The 18,915-nt window shown below is 45.1% G+C and overlaps 1 protein-coding gene across 1 annotated transcript in view; it reads left to right on the top strand.

The window, feature by feature from the left end:
* Positions 1-18,915, top strand: part of PARP4 (poly(ADP-ribose) polymerase family member 4) — a 52,051-nt gene that overhangs the window by 31,157 nt on the left and 1,979 nt on the right. Inside the window, 13 exon segments of the mRNA XM_081910243.1 lie at positions 983-1,082; positions 2,257-2,427; positions 4,294-4,374; positions 5,395-5,475; positions 6,807-6,902; positions 9,025-9,258; positions 9,261-9,398; positions 10,492-10,602; positions 11,782-12,006; positions 14,093-14,848; positions 15,127-15,231; positions 16,510-16,612; positions 17,791-17,920. Of these exon segments, the coding sequence (XP_081766369.1) occupies positions 983-1,082; positions 2,257-2,427; positions 4,294-4,374; positions 5,395-5,475; positions 6,807-6,902; positions 9,025-9,258; positions 9,261-9,398; positions 10,492-10,602; positions 11,782-12,006; positions 14,093-14,848; positions 15,127-15,231; positions 16,510-16,612; positions 17,791-17,920 (2,331 nt within the window).

Raw genomic sequence — 18,915 nt, 5'->3', positions numbered from 1 at the left:
ACTTGGCAGTGTAAAGTTGTGGGGAGAAACCAGGTTGTACCTGAGGGGCGTGCAAGTGCACTATTTGGAAACCCCCCCTCACCCTTAGAAGCTAAAATATGAAGCTTTCATATCCTAAGTCAAAGTCTTGGTTTATCTAGCTCAGTATTGTTCATTCCGACCATCTGTTTTCCTTGAGATCCTTTTGAGTGGAGACAGACCTACTCATTAGGCAAAATAACCTACTCATTAGGTAGGCAAAATGAGGCTATTGGCAGGGGCTGGGGGGGGGTGAATTTGCATCTTAGGCCTTAGAGTATTTTAAATACAACTTGGGTTTAAAGGGATTTCCATTAATAATTTTAAAAGATATCCAACTACTCCGGAAGAGTGATGGAGGTGCAGGCTCCCTCCAGAGCCACTCCCCCCAGACTTGCCTCTTTCTGAGGAAGGACCCCTCCGTTTCTCAGAGCAAGGCAGGGAGTGCAGGTGTGGAGCACACTACGAGCCAGGAGCAGCAACGGTAGCTTAGCTTGACTGAACCTGTGATCTTCATACTTGTTCCTTATACACACAAAGTATGTCCTCGGCTACTGAGCTATCTGCCCTCCCAAATCTCTTGGCTAGCTTTGCCCAGCTTTCTGCTACAAGTAGAAGCAGGACAAAGGTTTCTTATTTAAGGTATGTGGTTCAATTGAAGTAGAGGGAACAACCATTTTGAGTGGGACCAAGGCATGTGCGATGGCTGACGCGCACACTGTTTCTGGCCCTGGAAGGGGGCAGTACAGGGCAGGTTTACACTTGCTCCGCCAATGCATGCAATGACCCAGAACGCAACCCAGTGCAAGCAGGGAGTTAGTTGCTTCCAATGTCCAGGATATACTAAGCAAAATATTCAGTGTTGTCTCTTCAGGCTGATATTTTCCTGCAGTTTCCCCACCCTTTTAAATTCCACATCTCATTCAAACTGGCCATTTACTTAAACCTTTACAAATTGCATTAGTCCCGCAGCAAATCGTCACATGCTGAGATCTTTAGCCCAGTATGGAGCTGGAGCCTTTGAATATTTTGATGCAAAATCCAAATACAACTGGGAGAGAAAGGCAAGTATATTTTAATATCTTTTTTCTGTAGTCACAGAGGGGCCAGCTCCTTTTGTGAGATTGCTTTCGTAAGCTTCCTCTGTGGCAGTGGCGCTGTCTTGCCCCCCACTACTGCGGGTGCCCAGGGCCATGTGTCCTTACCGGGGGGGGGGGCAGTGTAGTGTGTGCACTACATCATCATGCCCCTGCCACACGTGTGCTACGTCATCACACATCCCTATCTGGGTGCAATGATGTAGTGGGTACACACCGGGGGGCGTGATGATGTAGCTCGCATGCTGGGGTGCGTGTACATGCGGCTGCGCCAAACTTTGCAGGTTCCCGGCCCGCTCACTTAAAATGTTGTGGGAGCCATGGCACACAGGGCCTCTGGGACCTGGCACCTATGCTCTGTGGGAATATTTGGGGGAGGCTTTCATTTTTTTGCTTTACTGCGATGTTGAGATGAGGGAACCTGTGGCTTATGTGGAAAATATATGAAATCTTGTTGAGGCACTTCATGCTCAGATAAGATGCCAATGTCCCTGTGTTTGTGGTATATCAAATGCTTCAACGTGCATTGCTGTCTGTGAACCAGTCTAGAAGTACCCTGCCCATTTCTTTTTGATTCTTAGAGAACAGCTTATACGTGGAAAGTTTGCTAAGATTGCTACCCCACAGAGAAACAGGATGGAGTGCATCTGTATTCCAGTGACAGAGTATCTCCACATTGCTACTTACTCCGCACCCAGTGCACTCCCACTGCTAATTTTTGGACCCCCATTCACATGACATTAGAAACAATCCACAAGCCTCTTGTTTATTGACAAATTATGCTGTTTAATGCATTCTTTCTCAACCTCAATCTGGCTAGGAAACGAAAGCCACGTTCATTTTGTGCTTAAGAATGGTGTGAACATTTGAGGCAGCAATTGCACATATGCAGATGAGTGGACACACACAGGTGGCAGCTTCATGAATAGGAGTTTTTATTTTGGATGGGTTGGGGGTGGGTTCAGGCACAGGGAAGGCAAAAGGCCATGCATTTCAGGTGAATATATGCCTGCCCCCTGTCTGCCTGATGAAGTGTCATACAAAAAACCTTCTGCGTAGCTGTATAATTCTCGTGTCCTTTTTTTTTTACCCTGTACGAAAGCAACAAATAATAATTTTCTGTTTCCTTCTCTGCATCCAGATGAAGAGTCAGACGTCAAGAATGTCTTCTTTGGGGTGCAATGCCATTTCCATCAAATGGCAGCAGTTTGATTTTGATGCACCTGAGCTAATGTACGCACCTGCTCAGATACAGTCTCTCTTCAATCACGACCGACTTCTGATCTATGGATTCATCTCTCACTGTACTCAGGTAAATACCGTATTTTTCGTCCCATAGGACGCTCCGTCCCATAGGACGCACCTAGTTTTTTTGGGGGGAAATAAAGGAATTTTTCCCCCTTTATATCCCCCAAAAAACCAGGTCGGGGAAACCGAACCAGGTCGAGGAACAGCGGGATGGCGGCACTGTGCCTCCCTGCTGTCCCCTGAGCTTGTGGGGCTGGCTGATGTCTGCCTGGCACGCGGGGCGCTCTGCTTCAGGGTGCCCCGGGCGGCAGGCTGCTACCCGCAGCGTGGGGAGCCCTGCGGGGAACTCCTGCAGAGCTCCCCACGCTGCGGATGCCTGCCCGGCATGAAGGGCGCTCTGCTTCAGGGCGCCCCTCGCGCCGGGCGGCAGGCTGCTATCCGCAGCCTAGACAGGCCTGCGGGACCTCCCGCAGGGTTGCCTAGGCTGCGGATGTGTTCCCGAATCACCAGGCGCTCTGCTTTCAGCGCGCCCGGTGCTCCGGGAAGCAGCCTGCTATCCGTAGCCTAGACAGCCCTGCGGGAACTCCCGCAGGGCTGTCTAGGCTGCGGATGTCTTCCTGAAGCATGGAGAGCGAGATGAGTCGGTGCGCACCGACCCCTCTCGCTCTCCAGGCTTCAGCGAATGCCTGCATTCACCCCATAGGACGCACCCAGATTTCCCCTTCATTTTTGGAGGGGGGAAAGTGCGTCCTGTAGGGCGAAAAATAAGGTAAGCTTGTCGCCAACCTAATCTCACCACTTTGTGTAGTACAAGCAACTGCCAAATACTTTTAGCTCCATGCAAGTGCTTTGGAATTCCCCCCCCCCCCATCTAATGGCACACATGGAAAGTTTAAGTGAGAGTGGAGAAATGCAAGAACGACAAACAAGCTGAAGAGTAGATCCAGAACGTTCCCTTTCTGCTGAAGTGAAAATGACTTTGCTAAGAATTGTGGAGCAGGCAAAACAATACTATAGCAGTAATAAGCATGAGAAATGCAGCTGTGCTGTAAGGCACGACTTTGGGGCAGTTGTCCACTTGGCACGAACAGGAGGCACCTCAAACACAGCTGAGCGGCTCAGCCATATTTTAGAGTAGAATTGTAGAGTTGCAACAGACTCTTCCAAGAGGCCATTCATCACATGCTTATGCAGGTGATACATTATCATCTAAAAAGGACACTCCCCTTTCCCCCCCCGCAAGACCATTAAGTCTTAAATTCACAGCTGGACAAATATGCCCATTTTAGCAACCACCATTTATATATTACATGCAGCATGTATTATTTAGTTATTTAAGGCATCTCCTTCATCTTCCCCAGCTGCAACAAAACATGTCTCTCCCCTATCGGTCTCTACAGCCACAGCAGGCTCTGTAACCTTCCAACAGTTTGGCTCCACCTCCAAAGGCACTCTCCTCCATTGTCTCCCAAGGCAGACGGATGCCAACACACACTGTATGCCGCTGAATCATTAGCATTTCTAAGTGGTGTGCCTAAAAACAAACCGTATGAAGAATAAAACTATGAATCGCCATCCTAAAACCAAGCAGAAACCCAAACATTAAGCACCTGTGGGAACAGGAAAGTGTTAGTGCCTGAGGGTGCCTGTCTAATCTCGGCTAGGAGGGAGTTCTAGAGTCTTGGACCTGCAACACTGAATGCCCAGCTTTTGGAGCCATGGGGCTCAGTGATTGGGGAGGGGTATAAGGGGGTCAGGTGGTCCTTAAGACCTACAAGAGTAATTCATTTTATGAGATACTAAACAATCGTGCTGCACGCTGTATTTATGTCACCGTACTTGCATGAAAAAGTAACACCGTAGCATATGAATATTCAGCATATTTAATTAAAATAAAAGGAATATTTCTGCTTGTTCTTCTTTCTTTCAGGCCACTTTAAATGCACTAATAGACGACAAAGAGCTGCAGACTGTGGTGTCCACAACCGAGCTGCAGAAGACAACAGGCACGGTGAGCTCATGCTTCTCTCATAAGCTACATCAGGGTCTAAAATAAGTCGGAATAGGGGATTCAGAAGCTGTTGTTTTAAACCACCACTTTCCCCCTCTCAGTGTTTATCCCTCCTCACTCCCATGCATGGCTGCTGCTGTTGTGCAACCCGCCTTCCTTCTCACACACCCCTATCCTGCCATCTAGATAGATAAAAAGGTAAAGGGAGCCCTGAATATTAGGTCCAGTTGTGACCGACTCTGGGATTGCGACGCTCATCTCGCTTTATTGGCCGAGGGACCCGGCGTACAGCTTCCGGGTCATGTGGCCAGCATGACTAAGCTGCTTATGACGAACCAGAGCAGTGCACGGAAACACCATTTACCTTCCCGCCGGAGCGGTACCTATTTATCTACTTGCACTTTGACGTGCTTTCGAACTGCTAGGTTGGCAGGAGCAGGGACCGAGCAACGGGAGCTCACCCCATCGCGGGGATTCAAACTGCCAACCTTCTGATCGGCGAGTCCTAGGCTCTGTGGTTTAACCCACAGCGCTACCCGCGTCCCTATCTAGATAGATAGATAAATATTATTGCAGGTGGTAGAAACAGGTGTGTTTGTCCAATCAAAGTCATCTAATCAGGTCTCCCCTCTGAAATGTTGGATAAATTGTGCCCCTCCCCCAAAAGCTGCCGTTTGCTCTGGGAGGGAAACTGCAATTGACCCCTGTGGGCAATTTTGGCACAGGAGGAAAAGGGTTTTTTTCCTTAAAAAAATAAAACCCTTCCCAATGTATCATGGTATTGATCCTGACTGAGCGTAGTAATCCTATAAATGTCTACTCATAACTTCCTTTTAGGTCAGTGGGTCTAAGTATCTGGTAAGTGCATATGGGATTGGAGCCTAAATGTTGCTTAAATTGTAATAATTATTTTAAAAACTTGTTTTTTTGTATATACATACTGTATTTTGTTACTGCTACTAATTCTTGGTTCTCTCTCCCCCCCCCCCCGCCTCCTTCCCCACTGCCCAATCTGTATAGATGTTGCACAAACTTGCAGCAAGAGCCTTCATTCGAGATTATGAACAAGGGATTCTTGATGAAGATGAAACAGAACATGAGGTACGTTGCCAAAAAAAAGTAAAATGAAAAACATGTAACAATTTATTGGCCAGCCATTTTAGTTACAGCTGCGGCTCATTTAGATATGACTTTTGATGAGTTGTAGGAGGTTAGGGCCGCAATCATATACATTATACGTATCCCATTGAACGCAGCGTGGCTTATTTCTGAAGAGGCGTGTATAGAATTGCACTGTAATTGATGAAACCTACACAAACCTGCACATTACAAAAATATCAGTTCTAAAGAATATAAGATTTACTTTGAAAAGATTATTGTGCAAGTTGATAAAAATAGTTGCGTATCTGTAACCTACATAACTTGCGTTAAATAATGGATAGCAAGACAAATAGCGTAGTATTTGACGGAAACGGAACTGCAGTGGAACAGAGACAGCACTGATTGTGGTGGATACTGGCTGGAATAGAAATTGCTGCCTTTTTACATCCGTAGCCATGATGTGTCAAAGCAGTACAGTACTATGGATTCAGATGGGCATATCTGAAGTTCCAACAATATGTGGGGTCCCAGTGCCATGTGGTTATACGATTGCTCTGCCCAGGATCTGAAATCCCTGCTCCTGTTTTGGCCCCTGGGCAAGAATAAATGCATTAGTATGTGGCATTGTTTTCAGTTACACTTTGGGGAGGGAAGGAATCCCTTTCTGACAGGGAGGGGACTAGGGGTCATTGTATGTGGAGCAAGACAGATGCCCTCAAATATAAAACCTCACAGCTTTTGTAGCCAGCTTTTCTTTTCAGCAGCCACAATGTAGCCATACTGACCTTATTATTGTGGGAGTGGTTTGCCAACGCTTACCGTATTTTTCACCCTATAGGACGCACTTTTCCCCCTCCAAAAATGAAGGGGAAATGTGTGTGCGTCCTATGGGGTGAATGCAGGCTTTCGCTGAAGCCTGGAGAGCGAGAGGGGTCGGTGCGCACCAACCCCTCTCGCTCTCCAGGCTTCAGGAAGCTATCCGCAAGCCGTGGGAGAGCTGCGCGACTTCGCACAGCTTTCCCACGGCTTGCGGAGAGCTGCCTGCACCCAGAAGCCTGGGGCGCGCTGAGCTCAGTGCCCCCTGGGCTTCGCGCGGCTCTCTGCAAGGCGTGGGAGAGCTGCACGAACACGTTTTTCTTTATTTCCCCCCCCAAAAAAAACTAGGTGCGCCCTATGGGCCGGTGTGCCCTATGGGGCGAAAAAATACGGTATTTGATTCACCATTCGGAGAAGCATCTCTTCACTGTTTTCAGCCCTATACTTCACCTGCTTTGATTACAGCTAACTGTGTTGTTTTGAAATAACAATCTGCCTGTGTCTTACCTATTTAGATGAAGAAGCAGCTGTTGAAGTCCCAAATCATTGAGCTCAGTCTGAAGAACTCCATTGTGACCCAGTTTACAAGTTTTGTGGCAATTGAGAAAAGGGTACGTGTGTTCACTGAGGTATTTTGTATGCATGAGCTGTCACTTAACCCTTGGGCCCACCGTTCATACTTCATCAGTTCTCGTAAAGGTAAAGGTAAAGGGACCCCTGACTGTTAGGTCCAGTCGCGGACGACTCTGAGGTTGCGACGCTCATCTCGCTTTATTGGTCGAGGGAGCCGGCGTACAGCTTCTGGGTCATGCGCCCAGCATGACTAAGCCACTTCTGGCGAACCAGAGCAGCGCACGGAAATGCCACTTACCTTCCCACCGGAGCGGTACCTATTTATCTACTTGCACTGGCATGCTTTTGAACTGATAGGTTGGCAGGAACTGGGACTGAGCAACAGGAGCTCACCCTGTTGCAGGGATTTGAACCGCCGACCTTCTGATCGGCAAGTTCTCTTATTGACCTAATATTAATCACTGAATTTATTATTACCGAGCACCAGAAGTATAGAAGATGCTGGGAAGAAGAAGCACCCAAAGATGGGTTGTATCCTTTTACCACTTGGGTCATGTAATCCATGAATCCTTTTATACTCCTGCTCAGGAGACTCCACCCAGATCCTCTTCAAGCCTTCCCCAGAATCAGTGCTTTTCTTTCATCTCATCTCTTGAAAACCTTCGTGTCTAGTCTAAATACTATTTTTCTCCCTGGAATCTAAAGATGCTATTTCACTTGTTTTTCACCTTCACTTATTTTCTTCCTTTTTTTTCAAAACAGCTTTATCTTTGTTCTATTCTTCCTTCTGCTTCTCTGCTTACCCCTCTTTCCCTCTCTCCCTTGGCATTGTTTTCCTCAGAACAGCTGTAAAATGCATTGCATTTTCAACTGGTCTCCATTTTGGAGAACAAGCAGGGGAGTGTACTTGGTTACCCAGTTTTACTTGTTGACTGAGATGATTATTTCGCCATTGAACAATTGTTCAAAGTAGCGTAACTGTTAATCTCATGGCTTGGACGCATTGCAAAATTGGGGCAGGCCAGCTGATGTAACACAGGTGTGGGAAACCTTTGGCCCTCCAGATGTTGTTAAACTACAACTCCCATCATCCCTTCCCATTGGCCATGCTTGCTGTGGCTGATGGGAACCATAGTTCAGCAACACATGGTGTGTCAAAGGTGTGGTGGGCAGCCCTGAAGGCAGCCCTGTTTAGGAAAGTTTTTAATATTTGATGCTTTATCATGTTTGTAGTATTCTGTTGGGAACCGCCCAGAGTGGCTGGGCAGGGTATAAATAAATGATGATGATGATGTAACATAATAAACTGGCTGCTCCATCCCATTGCACAGAGGGACTGCTCACATCATTAATGCCTGAGTGTGAAACACCAAATTTGCATGTTGCATCATCTGTGGGGTGAGGAGGCATCCTTCACCTGAAAGGAGCTCCACTCTGGGTTACCCATGGACCAATGCAAACTGAGGAAAACATTGCCTGAGGGGGCTTCCTATAGCCAAGCAGAGCAGCACATGATGGAGAACATGCTGAATCTGCTTAAAGCAGGGGTTACTAACCTGCGGCCCTCTAGATGTTGTTAGACTCCAACGTCCACCAGGCTCATCCAGCATAGCCAATGGTTAGGTATGGTAGTTCATCATCAACAACAATAGCAACAACAACATATTTATACCCCACCCATCTGGCTGGGTTTCCCCAGCCACTCTGGACATCTCCCAACAGAATATTTAAAATAGAATCAAACATTTAAAACTTCCCTAAACAGGGCTGCCTTCAGATGTCTTCTAAAAGTCAGATAGTTGTTTATTTCCTTGACATCTGGTGGGAGGGCATTCCACAGGGCAGGCACCGCTACCAAGAAGGCCCTCTGCCTGGTTCCCTATAACTTCACTTCTCACAGTGAGGGAACTGCCAGAAGGCCCTCAGAGCTGGACCTCAATGTCCAGGCTGAACGATGGGAGTGGAGACGCTCCTTCAGGTATACAGGTTCCCCACCTCTGGCTTAAAGCTTCTATGTTTTTCTTAGGACTTCCCCATCCCAGTTCAGATTAATTCCAGTGTTCATTTTTGTATCTTGAAGCATGCACATTATTTTACATAATTTATAACCCTGCTTTTTAATACTTATTTTTGTGGTGCTTTTTATTCCCCCATATTCAGGATACAAATGAAGACCAGACTGCTGATACTCTGGATGTTTTGGAACTTGTAGCCAAGAAGGATGTAGACATCTTACCCTACATGGAATATCAGTCAAAAGAACAGACGGCTCCTTGCCGTTTTGTATGTATCCAACACTTTCTGGTCCTCTTCTCCCTTCATGCATTCCACTTTATGCATCTCATGAAGTGGTCTGTGGTCCTTGGCATGGTAAAATGCACTTTTCATTATTACTAATTTTGCTTTCTTCCCTATTTTATCTCATTCCCCACCACCTCTATATATATGTGTGTGTGTGTTTGTTCCAGTCATCAAGAGCCTCCATCGTTGAGGAGGAGGGAGTAGGCCTTGAGGAGGAGGTAATAGACCGTGAAGTATGTTGACAAAAAGATAAAATACTTGAAACCGCACTGTATGTTGGCCAGCCATTTTAATTAAGGTTGTTGCCTTTGCTTAATGGTATGAGGTTAAGGTTGGACTCTTACGTGTCCTGACCTGTGAATTGCATTGAACTCAGTACTAAAATCCATATTAATAAGTGTAATTATACTTCGATACAACCTTGACATTTCATTAGACGAAAACAAGAGCTATACTTCAGTGGGGAAGGCGCATCTGATGGGTCAGTTCCCTCTTACTAACTTAGTGAACTGAAGTGTTCCGTTTAATTTGCCTATTCTGCCTTTGTTTATCTTCCTTTGCAAATGTCTTGAACACTGAGACACTGGAATGTAATTTAGTGAAATTAAAACAGTGGTAGCCAATGTGGTGCCCTCCAGGTGTTTTGAACTCTCAACTCCCATCTGCCCCAGTCAGCATGGCCAGTGGTCAGGGATGATGAAAGTTATGATCCAAAATATATAGGTTGCTCTACATTGGCTGGGTTGAAGACACGGTTCTGCATTTCAAATTCTAAGAGCTCTTCATCCCCCACAACTCTCTTCAAAGGTGGGGAAGGGGACACACTGTGGGAGGAATTGTGCCCCCACTCCCAAGAAATTGCTGTTTGCTCGGGGAGGAAACCTTTTACAGTTGTACCTTGGTTGTCAAACGGCTTGGCTCCCGAACAAATAGGCTCCCGCAAACCCGGAAGTAAGTGTTCCGGATTGCAAACATTTTTCGGAAGCCAAATGTCTGACCTGGCTTCCGCTTGACTGCAGGAAACTCCTGCAGCCAATCAGAAGCCATGTCGTGGTTTTTGAACGGTTTCGGGAGTCGAATGGACTCCCAGAACAGATTATGTTTGAGAACCAAGGTACCACTGTACTGACATTTGAGGGCATTTTTTTTTGTCAGGGATATGGCAAGGGGGGGGGGGAGTTGTTTTTTTTTAAAAAAAAACCTCTGTGTATCACAGTCTTGATCCCAACTATACTCCTGACATGTTTTATTATTACTAGTACAATAATCATTACTAATTATGCTTTCTTCTATTCTACCACCCCACCTGTCACCACCCATATATAGCCGATGCTTGGCTTTCATTTAGCAGAAGATCTTGGAGTTTATGAAGAAGTGGCTATTGAGAAGGAAGAAATAGAATTTGTGGAGAAAACGAAAAAGAAAAGGAGAAAAATGGTAGGGGAACTTGAGGTACATTGGTGCAAAAAATACAAGAAAAAACACGAAGCAGTTTATTGGTCAGCCATTTTAATTAGAGCTGTTGCACACTTTGAGATTTTTTTAAATTCATTGCACAAGTTTAAGGATGGAGTCTTATACATTCTGACCTTTGAGTCCCATTGAACTCAGTATTAAAATCCCTTTTAATAAGTGTAATAATTGATACAATCTTGGTATTCATTAGAGAAGATTAAGAACTAATCTAACATAACTCAAAGGCCTCATTGATTCACTTCTAGAAAGCATTTTTTCCAAGATGAAACTTTTCAGTTAAACCTGTGTCATGAAAACACTCGCAAGCTTCAGTTAATCATAAGTTGTAGACACAACTATTTGGAACATAGGAGCTGCCTCTGTTTCCTAAGAAGCCTATCTGTATCAGCGAAGACAAATACATGTGAGGATGTAGTTATTTCTGGGGGGGAAACACAGATTTTATCCATGCTAGCCCAGAAGTAAGGTTTTCACTAAGTCAGCTTGAATTAAAATGGTAGCTTTACACAGCACAGTATAGAGCAGAGTTTCTCAAACTCAGGTCTCCAGCTGTTTTTAGACTACAGTTCCCATCATCCCTGACTACTGAGTCTTGCTAGGTAGTCCCAAAACAGCTGGAGATCCAAGTTTGGGAAGCTCTGGTATAGAGCTTAATTATCCGACAGTGCCTTCCTCCATTGTTGTGATCCATTCGTGTTTACTTAGAAGTAACTTTGGTGAATGGGATCAATTAACGAATCAGTAACTTCCTGTGGCACTTGCATTAAAGCAATAAAAGTACTCAGTGCTTAGTCCCAGATTATATTATTTACAGTTTAGGTTGACTACAGATCTAGTATAGTTTTTTTCCCTTTAAAGTAAAAATGATTTTTAATGCTTGATGCCTACAGTTTATATTTCCAGAATAAATCCTCTTAAGGAGGTTTCTGTCCGACAGATCATAGATTACTGTTCTTGTTGTTAAACCTATTAGTTGCTTGTCACCAAACAGTAAGTAATTTACACTGAAGAACATATGCATGAATACATTATAACGTAGAATTGGGGGGTGGGATTCTATAAGCATTGTGAATAATGATATATAAAAACAATGTGTGTTTTCCCAGCTGTGAGACTAAAAGAATAAATTTTACTCCGCAGAAGTCTGTGGTTTCCATGGCTGACCATATGCCTGAAGCATTTCAAGATGAGAGCAGAGATATGTCAGCTGCTCCTCCACTGCGGATGTCATTTCTTAAGAAGCAACCTAAGAAGGCAGTTCCACTTACTGAGGCAGAGAATTTGAGTATGTCACTGCTGGAGGAATTTACAGGTGACACGCCGGCAGGTGGCATGAGCAGTTGTCTTCTCAGTTCTGACTTGAAGGTAATCCCCAAAGCTGCCTAGCCGGGACGTATGCTAAGAGCATACCGCTTCTCCTGGGTCAGTACTACTTCACACAGGTGTCTTTTTTTGGAGGAAGAGAGCACTGGGCATTTAGAATACTTTTGTAATACTTGGTTTGTTTACACATATAGTAGAGCCAAAACACAGGAAACCAGCATGTGTATGCCTGCCACACAGACAATCCACTCCTTCACATCCAGTCCCCAGAGAAAGATACCAAAAGCTGCTTCCCTTTTTCCTTTACGCACACACACACACACACACACACACACACACACACACACACAGAGAGAGAGAGAGAGAGCTTCTCCATCTCAAACATTCCAAGGTGATCAAGAAACTGTTTCCTCACAATGCGCTCTCAGAAAAGACACATCCACTGGCTGGGCTGAACTTCCAAGAAATGTTAACATTATTTGGTGTGCGTTTCTAAAATTCCTCTAAGGAAGTTCTCTTCAGACAAAAATTCTGAGGAACTTTTTGACTACTTGTGTGACTCAGTGGGAGGCACATCTAAACACTGAGGGGATTCAGAAACAGATTTTCAAGGGTGTTGAATGATAATTTAGGGAAAACATAACATGTGTCATTAGTTAAAGTTAAAGAACCACTGGACAGTTAAGTCTAGTCAAAGGCGACTATGGGGTTGCGGCGCTAATCTTGCTTTCAGGCTGAGAGTGTCAGCGTTTGTCCACAGACAGCTTTCCAGGTCATGTGGCCAGCATGACTAAACTGCTTCTGGCAGAATGGAGGGCCATGGCGGAAGCCAGAGCACATGGAAACGGCGTTTACCTTCCCGCTGCAGCGGTATCTATTTATCTATGCTCACTCGCGCGCTTTCGAACGGCTAGGTAAGCAGGAGCTGGGACAGAGCAACAGGAGCTCACCCCATTGTGCAGATTCAAACCGCCAACCTTCTGATCGGCAAGCACAAGAGGCTCAGTGGTTTAGACCACAGCACCACCCGCATCCCTTATAACGTGTGTGAACCATATTTGAGTCTAAATGAATGGATTTTTCTTCATAGTTGAGTGATACTTCCATACCTGACATCAGGTCTGAATTACCAGATGAGATTTCGTCTCCAGTAAACTTAACAACAAACAGAATCTCCCGATTTCTCTCCCCTTACTGTTCGGCAGCTGCATTGCCGTTAGCTGACGTATCTCGTCCCAAACCCAGTTCTGATTTGCGGGTAATTCTGAAAGCCTCCTAGTCTGATCATATGTGGAATGCCCACTGCTTTCCCAAGCAGCGAGAAATTCCAGGGGCAGCCGTGCTATTTGAATACCTACAGCATTTTTGTAATATTTGGATTGTTTACAAATATAGAAGTGGAGCACACAACTGGTATATGCTCTTCTGCCATGCAGCTTATCTACTCCTTCGCATCCAGTTCCCAGAGGGAAATACCACCAATTGCCTTCAGATCACAGCTAACTCTGCTTCTTCCCCTTGCAAAACTTTCCGTTATGCATAAAGACACACACACACACACACACACACACACACACACACACACTGTTGGGTGTGCTCCCGTTTCCAAGCAATGGTTGCTTTTCCCACCCCAAACGTTCAAGAAGGATTAAGAAACTATCTTCTCACAATTCACTCTTGTAAAGATGCTGAACCACTAGGAAATGCTAACATTCTTCTGTTAAATCCCAAGTTATGATCGGGGAATACTCCAAGGCAAGGCTGGCTTGGATGTTGCTGTGCTACAAGTCCCATCATTTTTGACTGTTTACCATGCTGGGTGGTGGGAGTTGGAGTCTACTGACATCTCATAGCCACTGGTTAGACACCCCTGCTGCCAGGCAGTCCCATTAGACGGCAATCTCGCAACAATCCAAAGGTCCTTTGAGGAAGTTCTCCCAAGGCAGACATTCTGGGTTTTTTTTTAAAATCAGTTGTACAACTTGGTGGGAGGCATACCTTAACATTACAAGAGTTTTGTGTGAGGGGTTTCAGAAGCAGATTTTTCAAGGCTGTGGTAGTTAATGTAGGAAAAGCAGAATGTGTGTGAACCAAATCTGAGTCTAAAATAACAACTTTTACCCCATAGGTGCCTTCTCCTCCTATTGCTGGCAGCAAGCTTGAGGGTAGCTCCTTAGGCTTCGGTTTTGGAATCCAAAATAGTGCTCCGATAAGCGCCCTTCCTCCACCGCCTCCTAGTCCTCTATATGGGAACATCCACAAGTTTGGATCACCTGCAACTGGTCTGTTCGGTTCTGCTTTTGGCTCACCTGCTTTTGGATTACCTGCAGCTGCTCAGTTTGGTTCACAAGCAGTCCCCCAAGCTCCGATAAGCACTGCTTCACCACTGCCGCCTCTGACTGGAGGCATCCCCAACACGTTGGCTTTTGGGTCATCTGCAGCTGGTCTGTTTGGTTCTACTTCCAGACCCAGTTTGGGTTCACAGGCAATTCCCCAAGCTCCGATAAGCACCGCTGCTGCTCCACCACCTCCTCTGCCTAGAGGCAGCCTCAACATGTTGGCTTCGGGATCACCTGCAACTGGTCCGTTTGGTTCTATTTTTGGATCACCTGCAACTGGTCCGTTTGGTTCTACTTTTGGATCACCCGCAAGTGGTTCGTTTGATTCACAGGCAATCCCCCAAAGCTTTAGCTTGAGGAAATTTGATATGCTTCAACAGAAGGATCCGTTTCCACTTCCAGCGCTTCCACCTAAAAGAGTGTTTGCTCCTCTTAAGCAAGGAAGTGCACGGGAGTCGGTCAGCCCTCTTCGCAGAGTGCCAGAAATGCAGTGCTCAAAGGAAACCTCTGGGGCTTCTCACAAGATGCACTATAGCTTGCAGGGGGTAAGATGTCTTTAACTATTTTTAAAACTGTATGTTAATTGTAATCCACCCTGGGACATTCTGGTGAAGGTTGGGTGATTTTGTGTGTGTATGTGTGTGTATGCTTATCTGTTCTTATTGCTTCTCTAGCCTATACTACTATTTTTGATGGAGCACCTACCCTTAGAGAGCAGGGCTTCTAGATGTGCTGGGTTAGGTTGTGATTCTTCACATCCCTTGAGGACAAGCTCTGGGGGATACTTTTCACTCTACACTGTTGTCTGTCTCTCTCTTTAAAGGATACTCTCCTGGAGATGCACAAAATGAAAAGGCGCCAATCATTTCCTGCACAGAAGCCGCTAAGGGTTGTATCCTGGCCTCAACTCTTTAAACTCCAGAATCAGGTATGCACCTTCTTTTTTTCTCTAACTGTTGCAAGAAAAGAAGGGGGGGACAGACAAATGGAGCTCACCCTTGGGCAGTGGCGTAGCGTGGGTTGTCAGCACCCGGGGCAAGGCAAGTAATTCGCACCCCCTAACCTGTGGATTTGCGCCCCCTAACCCGTGGATTTGCACCCCCTAACCCGTGGATTTGCGCCCCCTAACCCGTGGATTTGCACCCCCTAACCCGTGGATTTGCACCCCCTAACCTGTGGATTTGCGTCCCCTAACCCGTGGATTTGCGCCCCCTAACCCTAACCCCCAGATGTTGCGCCCGGTGTGGCCGGCCCCCCCTGCACCCCCACGCTACGCCACTGCCCTTGGGTGTAGCCAGGAGGAGCAAAGGGGGCAGTTGCCCCCCCAGATAAAGTCAAACAATAGAAGTACTTAACTAACTGACCAATCACGTCGGTTCTGCCACCCTAACAAAAGTCCTGCCCCCCCCCAATCCTGGTTACGCCCATGACTCTACCATTATTTTGCAGAAACAGAGGGCCTATCCCTCTGATACTGTGGGGAAGGGACATTTTACAAATAGAGTTTGTTGTTGCAGCTTTATGATTATCTTTATATTTTATTGATTTACATTTGTGAGCTGCCCAGAGAGGATACCATTGATGGGGTGGTATAGAAATTCCTAAACGAAGCAGAATTTTATTTATGTATTTGCATATCCTAGATGCCTCAATACACAGGTTCTTCGGGCGTCAAGCAAATTAGACATTAAAATGAAAATGAAACATAGCATAGAAAAAAGGAAAGAAATCCAGAGTAAGATCTCACAGAAAACACAAAGTATAACCAGGGAGGAAACTTTGGGTCTCTTCCTATGTTAATGACTGAGGCGGGCAACCTAAACCCTGGGGGCTGCACACAATATTTGGCCTAATTTCATGCAGATGGAAAGAAAGGCAAAAACAGGGAGAAAGCGAAAACAGAAAAGGGGCATCCCACCCCATTTCTGGTTCTGGCCCTGCCCACTCTTGGCGTGCAGCCTTAAACAGATTACCCCCAGGGAAATGCAGCCCTATCCAGAAGACAAATTTTCCACTTCTGTTACATGAGAAAACTTACCTTTTTTGCCCATTTGTGCCTCACCTGTGTTGAAGAGGCTGCCTGCTTTCTTTTTTTATAGAGCCATTCATTACATGTGTTTATTTTCCTTAAAAAAAAGAAAATAATAGCTTTCACACAACAATTCTCCTCTTCCCCCATTTTATTTTCTATTAATGTGTTTTCCAGGATGGTTTTTGGCAGCTGATCCCAGAGCTTGGGACTCTTCTGGATTTCGATGTGGATTATTTTGTCAACGTTTCACTTGCAAAAAAGGGAATTAATTCACTTGGTAAATCCCATTTTACTTCCTTTATACAGTGTACTCGAACTTCTGAAATGCTTATTCCCACTGGAAGCATTGTGAAAAGTCGGTAATGACTAACTTAAAGCCTATTGATTTCAGTGGAACCTAGGCATAGTATTTATACAGCTACCCAGAGTGGTGTTTGTGGCATGCTGGCACACTCACAACTGTCCTACAAAAGTTCTCATAAACAAAAAAGAAAAAGGTTATTGCTGTTGTTTGCTTTATGGCTGTATACAGACTTCTTTCCGCTTCTGCAGCAGGTCAAGATGAGCAAACTGTGGGCTGCCACTCAACAACAGTAAATGATCCAGTGGGAATCAAATTATTTTTTAATATAATTAGATATTCTGGTTTTCACAAATACTATTTACAGCTATAATAAAAGCTCAATGGAATGGATTTGGGAGTGAGGGTCTCATGGAATTCTACTCAATACGATCCAGAGCAGAACTCCCAATGTTTGGTTGGCAGAGTAAAAACTTAAACATGTTGCGTGATTCCCCAAAAATAGACCAGAGGCAATTATATTTCATCCAGCAGAACTTTACTGCTACTGAAGTCAAATGAGCATAATGGTCACAAATCCAATACATTCAGGATTAGGATTGGCACTGTCCATAAGAAATCCAGTTGCAGCAGACTTAACTTAAACTTACAATGACTTATAATAAGACTAAACCTCCACACTAAGCATATTATGTACAGAACGCCACACCAGAAGGAAGAGAGATAGAAAGAGAAACCCAGGCTCCTTCTGGCCTTGTTATTACAGTATATTCAGCATGACCTTGACTGAAAGAGATAACAGAGCCAGTTTAAGCCAGCTGTACTCAGCTGCTCTGAAGGAATAACCCAAATATGAATTTTCTGCTTGTTTCTTTCACCCAGAGAAGCTTCCAGAATCCTCTTGAATTAATTAGAATAGGAAATATCTCTACACATCAGATCAATACTTTCTGTACTAAGAAATGCAAACTGACAGAGGGAATCCATGCACTCTTAGGGGAATAATCTTTTGATACTCAAGTTTTAGATATTCAGGGTACCTCCAGTCTGCTTGACAACAGCACTAACACTTTAGTTAGGAGTACTTTTAAGAATTAATTCTTCAATATGAAACATAGACAGTTAAATGCTACTGCTTGTTTCTATTCATCCAGGCCCCAAAGGAAAAGAGAAGCTGTTGCGGTTGATTGCTACACTTCTGGTGCTACAGGTTATACGTTTCAAGCAACTGGAAGGCCTCGTCTTCAGATCTTTAACAACACTGAATGACTCTCCCCCATCATGGTATGTTTTGTAAGCAGACTTAACATTTCAGGCAACTCTTCTCTAAAAGCTAAAGCGTTTAAATCAGTTGTAGGCATTAATCCGTAGTAGTAGGACTTCCTTGAGTCAAAGCAAACTGAGGTTGTAAACACAGGGGGCTGGGGACCATTGAGACTTGTAGGTGGAAGTCAGGGAGACCAGAAATGTATCCTGCACCAGCGACAGAGCCACTCTGACTGCCTTTAAGTAAAGCAGGAAAGGTGATGACTGGCTGAGGGCAGGCAGGTTGGTACTCCATTTGCCATTTGCCCTCCTCTGGCTGTAAAACACATATTCAGGGGGAAGTTTCAGGATATGAGACTCCAAGTGGGTGACATCTGAGAGCAGCTCAAACAGTAACTTGAATTTCAAATAATAATAACTTGTTTAATATGAAACTTTAGTCTTTGGAAAAGAGGACTGACCAAGTCCAACATTAGGAGAAGGCTAAGTTCATCAAGAGTCTGAGGTTCTAACCACCCAGTCTGTAACTAAATCCATTTCAAATGCTAACTTTAGAGATAAACCTTCTACCTGGGTGGATGCCGTTGTAAAAACTTCAAAATGGGACCAGCGGCATAGCTTCCCACATAGCTGGCCCAATTAGCAGAGAAACGTAGCTTTCCAGGGTGAAGGATACCCAGGCTGAGCTCAGAGAGAGAAGACACAAAGATATCACAGATTTCCAGCTTCAGACAGAAAAGTAGTTTTACCGCCAGTCATAAAAAGCATGAAGGTTACAAACACTATTTACAAAGAGTTCGTTGCTTCTGCCTCTCCAGGCAGAGGTCTCATTACATCCAGCCAGGTTGATGGCTAAGATCAGACTCCTTAAAAGAGTTCTCACCATCATTCCCCGGAAACTGCACATGCCCAGATTACCTCCTTCTTTGACCTTGTAGCTGTCCAAGCTAGCAGCTTCTGGAAACTAGCTTCTCACAGATAACAGCAACACAGAATGTTCTTGCTTTCTGAGA

This window comes from Podarcis melisellensis (assembly GCF_964234715.1).
Source record: "Podarcis melisellensis genome assembly, chromosome: 4".
In the NCBI taxonomy this organism is placed as follows: domain Eukaryota; kingdom Metazoa; phylum Chordata; class Lepidosauria; order Squamata; family Lacertidae; genus Podarcis; species Podarcis melisellensis.
The sequence above is the reverse complement of the archived record's forward strand: the minus strand, read 5'-3'. Positions and strand labels throughout refer to the sequence as shown.